General features: G+C 35.7%; 1 protein-coding gene across 16 annotated transcripts in view; it reads left to right on the top strand.

Moving 5' to 3' along the window:
• Window positions 1-5,899, top strand: part of LOC102188534 — a 147,744-nt gene extending 141,845 nt beyond the window's left edge. For 15 of the 16 annotated variants that reach the window (XR_001919885.1, XR_001919884.1, XR_001919887.1 and 12 more), the window contains 4 exons: window positions 1,606-1,735; window positions 2,052-2,180; window positions 4,041-4,154; window positions 5,105-5,899. Coding sequence is in view for 1 of the 16 variants with exons in the window: in XM_005694911.3 (XP_005694968.1) it covers window positions 1,606-1,735; window positions 2,052-2,056 (135 nt within the window). In the remaining 15 variants the exon portion in view is untranslated. The remainder of the gene's footprint in view (window positions 1-1,605; window positions 1,736-2,051; window positions 2,181-4,040; window positions 4,155-5,104) is intronic. The other variant, XR_001919896.1, reaches the window with a different exon arrangement.

The following is a 9,586-nucleotide window of genomic DNA, read 5'->3' on the forward strand; positions in this document are numbered from 1 at the left end:
TTCTTATGAAAATGTTTATTCCTCCCCCTTGAGATACAACATGAAGGAAAGGCTCATCCTTAGGGGCCTGGATCACTGATGTGGGGTCTAGTCTCTGTAACTGAGTAGGGTGGATAAGTGATAACCTTTGGACTTATACCTTCTGAGGCGAGCAGTGCTGTATTTTAGAAACTCATATGTGTTATCAATTGTTATAAATAATTGATCTCATTTAAAAATCTGAACAAAATGAGTTAGATAATCACTTCTGAGAAACTGAGGTCTTATACAGATAGTCACCCTAAGAAAAATATTTACAAGAAGATCGGTGATTTCATTTGTATGGTACCAGGAAGAACTATGATATTGGAAAGTTTAGCTTCTTGCATGCATTAGAGGAACTGAACTGTACATTTTCTCATTTCAGTTCAGTTCAGTCACTCAGTCATGTCCAGCTCTTTGCGACCCCATGGGCTGCAGCACGGCAGGCCTCCCTGTCCATCTCCAACTCCCAGAGTTTACTCAAACTCATGTCCATTGAGTCAGTGATGCCATCCAACTATCTCATCCTCTGTAGTCCCCCTTTCCTCCCACCTTCAACCTTTCCCGGCATCAGGTTTTTTTTTCAATGGGTCAGTTCTTCACATCAGGTGGCCAAAAATTGGGGTTTCAGCTTCAACATCAGTCCTTCCAATGAATATTCAGGACTGATTTCCTTTAGGATAGACTGGTTGGATCTCCTTGCAGTCCAAGGGACTCTCAAGAGTCTTCTCTAACAACACAGTTCAAAAGCATCAATTCTTCGGTGCTCAGCTTTCTTTATAGTCCAACTCTCACATCCATACATGACTACTGGAAAGACCATAGCTTTGACTAGATGGACCTCTGTTGGCAAAGTTGTCTCTGCTTTTAATTTGAGGGTGAAATTGCAACTCTTTTGAGTGTTTAGCTGGTAGCATGAATACACTTGTAGTAAACAGACCCTGTAGAAATTAGCATGTGAGCACTGAAAATTCTAAAAATGGTTGTACCTACACTTGAGCCATTCACATAGTTGTCTGAGCTGCTGGAGTCCTCTCATAAGGGCTATTTATAGATGGTCAAAATACAAACATAATGTTTATTTTTCTTCAGTAACTGAAACAGATATGTGGTAATTGAAAAGTAGTTACTGCATGTAAGACCTTCACAATTTATTTTAATTTGCTTGCCAACCATTCACTAGGATTGAATCATTGTTTCTTTGTTTCTTTTTTTCCCATCAACCAAGAGAGTTACATAGTGAGTACTGGCTTCAACTACATACTACATTAAACATTTTCAGGTGTGAAATGATTAAATTTCCAGTTCTTGTTTTTAGTTTTGTTTTTTTTTTTGCGTGGATTTCCTTAGCCATTTTTATATACCCCAAGTGGAATTTCTAATATGCTTAAAGATCTAAGAAGACCAATGCCTTAGAAAAAATATTTCTAAACAAATATGTTCCAAAGAGTGAGCATTTATTGTTTTTGTCATGTTGACTGCCCAATGAATATCTTTGATGTATTTCTTATAACAACTTGTTACTAGATATTCCATTAAGAACATTTTATCTCTCAACTCCCTGGCTTCCTTTGTGCTTTGTAGACTGGAAGTGATGTTAGAGAGAAGGGATATTTTGCTGCTTGGAATTCCACTGCCACTCCAAAGAAGTGCTGTTTTCGTCACTTGTACGAGCTCCTTTCTCTGGGAAAATTCACAGCAATGCTTTCTAGAGGTAATATCCAGTTGTAATAAATGTATATTGGTAGATTTTTTTTACTATGTTATTAAGCAATTTAGAATTTTATTGCTTTTATGAGGTATCTGTTAATCCAAAGAGTGTGAAGCATTAATAATCTGGTGAGTCATATGAGGCACTTTTCCACCCCAAATTTTTTGTCTATCAGTCTTTTGAGTAATATCAGAAATATCTCAGAAGAGTGATTATATGTATTACATGCGTATACATAGTGAACACTCCTATCTTGTTTATGCTGACAAATGAACTCATCCTACTTCTCATCTAGATGCACATTTATTCTTTCCCACAGACTGACATGTTCCAAACACTAGGTTTCCTGTGGATGAGCTTATTCCTTCCCCTTGAGATGAGACATAAAGAAAAGTGTCAGGAATAATTCTGCCTCCATCCCCAAAGGCCTGTGTGAATTCTCACAAAGGTAAGTATTTTGCCCTAAAGGGTACTGACATTCTTTTAGGGAATCACAGCGACAGTGATACTCTGTCTGTGCCAGTCAAGCATGGAACTGGGCCCCTGACTGTGCTTGCTGGCCTCCATGACTCAGCGGCATGCCTGTGTGCCGTGGCGGTGGGATCGTCAGTGCTCAGTGCCTGTCACATAGCTCAGGCGCAGAGTTGCTTTTATAAACATACCAGGGCCAAAGACAGTTTCAGGCATTGACCTGCTGGAAAATCTGAACCGGTGATAGAATCGTTTCTCTGAAACTAAGTTTAAGAGATATAAAAGGTTAGGTAACAAAATTAGTGTTACTTGAAATAGATTGTGATAATTTAAGGTGCCTCTTTCAAACCCTAGGGTCAATACTAAGCAAATAACTCCAAAATATTTTTTAAAAACTACCAACTAATTGAAATAGTGCAATAAGAAGTGTCTATTTAATATAAAAAGGCAATTTAGAGTGAACAGAGAAACCAACAATATGTAAGACATCTAGAAAATGAATAAGAAAATGTTAGACACAAATCTAACCACACGATTATTACATTAAATTTAAAAGAAACTGGAAGATTTCATTTAAAAAATTAAACAGGTGCACATTGCTTCTAAGAGAAATAGTTCTAAACAAAAAACAAACTGCTTAAAAGTAAAAGGTTATTAATTATATCATGCAGAGAATACCCAAAATAAATAATAAATTTTTGAGCAAAGGTCAATGATATAATGGTAAAGCCCAGCATAACTACAGGGAAAACCCATGAAACCAAAAGCTAGATTTCTGCAGATTGATGAAACTGACAAGTCTTTAGTTAGACAGAGGGCTTCTGTAGTAGCTCAGCTGGTAAAGAATCCACCTGCAAAGCAGGAGACCCCAGTTTGAATCCTGGTTTGGGAAGATCTGCTAAGAAGGAATAGGCTACCCACTCCAGTTTTCTTGGGCTTCCCTGGTGGTTCAGTTGGTAAAGAATCTGCCTGGAATGTGGGAGACCTGAGTTTGATCCCTGGGTTGGGATGATCCCCTGAAGAAAGGAACCGCTACCCACTCTAGTATCTTGGCCTGGAGAATTCCATGGACTGTGTAGTCCATGGGTTTGCAAAGAGTTGGACACGACTGAGTGGCTTACACTTGCACTAGTTAGACAAGACATAAATCACTAAACTTAGAAATTAGAGAGGAAGCCTCATTACTGATTCTGTAGATTCCATGAGGAATGCTATTGTTTTTCTCATTTTGTTTTCCTGAGGGCTGGTGGATATAGAGGAAAGCAGCAGTCTGGTTGCACTTTAAACTCAATAACATGCTACTGATATTTAGACTCACATCGCTATCAGTGAATATCCCTCTGTTAGATCATTGACTAAGTTACTTCTCAGTTTTTTCTTTTTGTATGATTGATTCACAAAATGAGGTTTTAATTTTAATGGCATGATGCTTTTAAGTTCATTTTTGTGACACAGGCTCCTAGTGAGTTATCATAGAGTAGGTTCTCAACAAACTTTTATTGAGAATAGATATATGAGTAAACGATATAGAGTGATCTTATAAATAACCTGGCCATCTAAGCAGAACAAATAATAAATGATAGAAAAGAAACATAATTTTCAGTGGGATCCAGGTTATTCAGTCAGTTTTAGAAAAGCACCAGAAAGAAAGACCCTGATACAAGGTGTTAATATTGAAATGTGTAGAGTTTTGAGCAGCTAGCTATAATTTCAGTGCTGTATAACAGAGCAGGAAGCAGCTTCCAAATGAAATCAGTATGGAAAAGGGGTGACTTCCCAACTTCAGCTGAATCGCCTTTTTCACTAGAAGTGGTGTTTCTCCCCCTCCACCCCTCAGAAGATGACTTCCTGGGAGCTCTTTTGGTCATGAACGATACCAGTAAACCCCTGAAGGAAGACTCTTCAGACAGAGCCCTTTTGCCTCCCTCTTGTCTGAGGGCTGCCTCTGAAGGTAAGGGTTTTGTCAGAATAGTCCTTGCTTTCTAGGAGCAACCACATCTGGGTAGGAAGTTAGGTGTCAGTTTTCTGAAGATTTATGTCTTATGGCTACATTCTAATTAAAAGGCCAGATTGTATAATGAGTTAAGAGATAAACTTTTCTTACATACCTTCATAATTTTTCTACATCTTGGTTAGTACTTTTCTTATCAAATAAACTAAACTTCTCGGGCTTCCCTGGGCGCTCAGATGGTAAAGAATCTGCTCACAATGCAGGAGACTGGGTTCAATCTTTGGGTCAGGAAGATCCCCTGGAGAAGGGAATGGCAACCCACTCCACTATTCTTGCCTCAAGAATTCCATGGACAGAGGAGTCTGGTGAGCTACAGTCCATGGGGTCACAAAGAGTCAGACACGACTGAGCAGCTAACAGACACACACACACACACACACACACACACACACACGCACACACGCACGCACGCACACACACACACACGCACACACACACACACACTTCTTTGCTGGATCTCTTGTGTTAACAGAGAATTATTATATTCATGAGATATAGTAATTCTCAGTAATCTTTAGACTGAAGGGTAGACAAGTAGTTTTGCCTGAAATAATTGATTCAGTGAATGAATGACCTAGCACTTTAATGAGTCAAATTCAGAGGGAAAGAGACAGACAAAAGTCTGAAATAGTTGGAGAACTCCATTTTTTGGCCAAGCAAAGGAGAAAAAGTATCACCAGTGTTTGGCATCCTTGATTTTAAGAAATCTTAGTCATTTTTCTGGCCATAGCAGGTACCCAGCTGCTGAAAATGTGGCTTTCTCTGTGTATTCTGGGTAGATTTGTTCCAGAACACGTAGAAGAGTGTACAAGGACTTCATAGCCCTCGGACAGGCTCCTGAGAAAATGTGTGCCTCACTTTTGCCAATTTTCCCCACTATGTCCTTGCAGGTGATGACCACAGAGACAAGGTGGATTTGTTACTGTAGGTGCCATTACTTCTGCCACCAGCTTCTCCAATACAGTGACAGTCTTCTTTGTGCATGGAAACTCTTCTCTTTCCTGTGTTGCAGTGGATACCTCCTGCAGATAAGAAATGGTTAACTGAGAAATGCTCATGTTGGGATATCATCGATGAGACTTTAATTTGGGCATGGTGACTGTTTCCCTTGCTTCCACTTGACTCAATCCCAGGAGCCTCAGTAGAGGAAATTATATTGCACAAGTGATGGAATTGCTCAGTACTCCCATAAATATACATTTATAATTTTCATTTGCCATGTAGTAAATTAAAAAAATAAGATCTATTAATTTTTTTTTTCAAAAACTCAAAGCATATCTAAACATCTAATATATAAATTAAGTGCCCTTTTCTCTCCTATCTCCAAGTTTTCCTCTATTAAGGGAGTTGTGTGCCTTCTTTAAGCAGATAGATGCACACACACAGACACAAGCTATTTTAGGGGGTTCTGGAAGTAGAGCTATATTGTACACATTATTCTGCAAATTTGCTTTCATTTAACAGTTTTTTCAATGCCCTTTTTTCTGTTTCAGTAATACATATCTGTGTCATCTGTTGAATGACTGCATGATTGTTTTGTACATGAAATATAATCAAATGTTTCAAACATTTCTTATTCATAGATATTTATGTTAGTGCCAAAAATTGCTGTGCAGTGAACCTCCCTATATATCAATAATTTGCATTTGTCTATTATATCATAATAAATTACTTAACAGTTAAAATACTGGGATTAAGTATATGCATATTTCAAATTTTGAAAATGATTGCAAGATTTCCTTAAATACATGGTAACAACTTGATCCTCAAATGACCATGAATGAGATTGCGAACTTTCCCACAATCTCACAGATAATGAATTTTATGAATATTTGAAATCTTTGCCAGTGTGATAGCCCAAACTATTGTCTTAAATTGTATTTCTTTTGGTTTTGAGTTTGATCATTTTTTCATGTTTATTAGCCATCTGTATTTTTTATTTTATTTTTATGTCCAATTTTGGGGCTGCGGGGAGGTTTTAGTCCTTCGCTGATTCCAAAGAGCTCATTTATTATTGGGGGAATAAGCTTTGGATTGTCACGCATTACAGATATTTTTTACACACTTTTAAGCTTCCTTTTTGTTATAAGAATGTATTTGATTGTTACATGTCCAGGTATAACCGTGTTCGCTTCTATGGCTTCTGAGTTCATGTCATTTTGGAAAGATATTTATACTGATCCCATAGAACTCTTCACCTTTGTTAACTTCTAATTCTTTTGTGTTTTTTTTAATTCAAGTTCTTAAATCACAGAAATTTTTTTATTTGAAATCTTAAAGTTGCCAAGTTATTTGCCATTACCTGCGATTATTTGCCAATAATTGCCCATTTATCTGTAATGCCATCTTGCACATATGCTGTATTCTCATCTGTGACTGACTCCATTTTTGTTCTCTGGGTCTGTGTGTCTCTTCTTCTGCCTCCTGTCTCGTGTCTTCTCTTAGAAGAAATTACAGTTTAGACTGCAATTTCATCAACTTTTAATAAATTAATTTAGGGGAGAATTGGTTTTTAATAATAGTCTTCCTATTCAAGGACAAGGTATGTCTTTCTTTTTATTCAGTAATTTTAATTATTGTTAATATTTTCACTTTGTGAGTATCTTCTTTCAGTTTATTTTCTTACTTAATAATTTTTCTGTATCTGAAAAGTTTTGTGTTGTTTTAGGGGTTAGTGGTCTCCTTCCTCTTTTTCATGGAGTTTCATTTTTTCTTTTTCAAATTACATACTAAATCCTTCGAAAATACTGATAGTTGTGATTCTCCTCTCCCGGATTATCTGGATTGTGGAAATATCACCCACCCTTGATCTAGTTAGATTTTGATGGACCCTTCTTGGTTTGACCAGCATGTTGTTTCTGGTCTATTACACAAAAAGACTCTCAGAGACAGCTATAAGCAAGCAAAGCTGATTTATTAAAACTATAGCAGAAAGGGAAAACAGCACTTTGACAAGGTTTAGTAGTATTTCAAAAGCAGGAAAGTAAGGTCATGAGGGATGGGATGATGGTTTAAGGTAGGACTTTCAAGGCAGAAAACTGTCTTGTTGTTTAGTCACTAAGTCATCTCTAACTTTTGCAACCCCATGGCTCCTCTGTTCATGGGATTTCCCAGACAAGAATACTGGAGTGGGTTGCCATTTGCTACTCCAGGGGATCTTTCCGACCCAGGGATTGAATCCACGTCTCCTGCATTGGCAGGTGCTTTTCTTTACCGCTGAGTCACCAGGGAAGCAAGGAGCTGGTTAGGAGTGGGCAAGATTCATCCTGCGAGAGTTTAAACTTGGTGAAAGAGTAAGATGAAAACGTTGATTGAATTTAGATAATCACATCTTTGTCTGATGAATGAGCTACTTCCTTATCTGAATAATACGTTATCAATGACAGAAGAACTGTTTGGGTAGATGAACAAACTTGAGTGTATTTGTTGGTTTACAGTTCTGTCTTGTTTATAAGACCCTGCTGGGGGTGGTATCAAGTCTTATTAGTTCCAATAGGTAAGTTATTTTGATGTAAATGATCTCAGTCATCAAAATGCTAATTTTAAATTTCAGATTCTTATATATTATGTTAGGTAAAGTCTCTTACCTTTTATATATTTCTTAAGGAATTTTAATCAAAACCAAGTGGTGGATATAACCAAATGCTTTTTGCATAAACAATTATATTATTCTTTAAACTTTTGTCATTGTGAAATAATCCATTTTTAGTATTGAAATTTTTTTTATTCCTTTTATTGTTCATTCAACAAATTCCTTTTGGTTAAAAAAGTGTTGGTTTTTAAATTCACTATTGAATTATGAGTATCTTAGCTTGATTTGGAATTTTTTCAGGCATGACGCTAACTGAAATCGATCTGTAATTTTATTTTTCATTCTATTTTTGTCATGTTTGTATATTGGATTTTCTGATTGTGTTTAAATAATTTTAGGATTTTCTTTTTATTTTATGCTCTAGAATAGGTTGGAAAGCTTTAGCTTTCATCAGCAGTTAAGCAAACACATAATTTAAGTCATCTGTACTCTCCTTTGTGTTTTTGGTGGTTTTCACATTTTCTATGGTTATTGCTAATTTTTTGTTTTATACCTTACATTTAATTTGTTTCCTAGTAGAAAATCACAGTCAAGTAGATTTTCAAACACAGTAGAATGAAGTAATACAAAATGTTCATTAATTTCTCTCATTTCAACTAATATCCATTTTCATCCGGTTTTGGTTATTTCTGCTGTCTTTTTTTAATGTAATAAGTTTGACTCATAGATTTTTAGTATCACTCGCTGTCCATTCCTGTGTTCCCCAGTCAGCTCTCTGGTATTTACTTATCAGTGTATCTTTTTAATGTTTTAATTTATTTATTTTTTCTACATTCCCTTGTGGGCTTTTTCCTAATGAATTCTTAAACATGTAATTCATTGAATTTAAATTGTTCTTGGTAATGAAAGACTTCCTCTGTTCTGATTTTTATAAAAATTCATAATAAACACATTGTAAGCATACAGAGTATAAGGAAAAAAGAAATATGACCTTGCAAATAACCAGTAATTCAGGTTCTACCACATTTTGCCATATTCACTTCATAATGCTTTAAAGTATTTTTAAATAAGTTAAGGAATTCATAACACTGATTTCCTCCAGAAGCATTTTACATTTTTCATTTTCATTTTTAAAATCATAATATATGTTACAGAATTCAAAATTTACAAAGGGATTTTCAGTGAAAGGTAATTTACCTTTTCAGTTCTATCTTCCATAGCCACCCAATTTCCCTTTCCTGGAGACAGCTAGTGTTATGGTTTCTTGTGTCTCCTTTCAAACATATGTATACACACATCACAAAATGTGTGTGAGTATATACATAGATACACACACCCACACATACTTTTGTAATGTTCTGTACTTCCTTTTATTTTATATATTTATGTAATATAGAAATATTTTTAATATTTATAACAGATATATCAGTAATGAGAACTTTCTTACTTTTTAATATGTATACTTTTATGCAGGTAAAATTTATATAGTTAAATGCATGCATCTTAATTGTGTAATTCAATGAGTTTTCTTAAAAGTATATACCCATGTAACTGTTACCTTATTCAGGAGGTAGAATGTTTTTATTACTTGAGAACTTCCTCTACTGCTTCCTTCCTCCTAAGCCTAATTCTCATAGGAGACAATATTCTGATTTCTATCATCATAGATTAGTTTTACCTGTTCTTGCAATTAATTAAATTGAGTCACACAGTATATGTCTGACTTCTTCCACTCATCATAATGATATTGAGATTTATACATATTATTCCCTGTACCAGTAAGTTTAAATTTTTTCTGTTTAATTGTAGACTAATGTTCCATTGAATGGGACTATTACAG

Source organism: Capra hircus, chromosome 21 (genome assembly GCF_001704415.2).
Source record: "Capra hircus breed San Clemente chromosome 21, ASM170441v1, whole genome shotgun sequence".
Classification (NCBI taxonomy): domain Eukaryota; kingdom Metazoa; phylum Chordata; class Mammalia; order Artiodactyla; family Bovidae; genus Capra; species Capra hircus.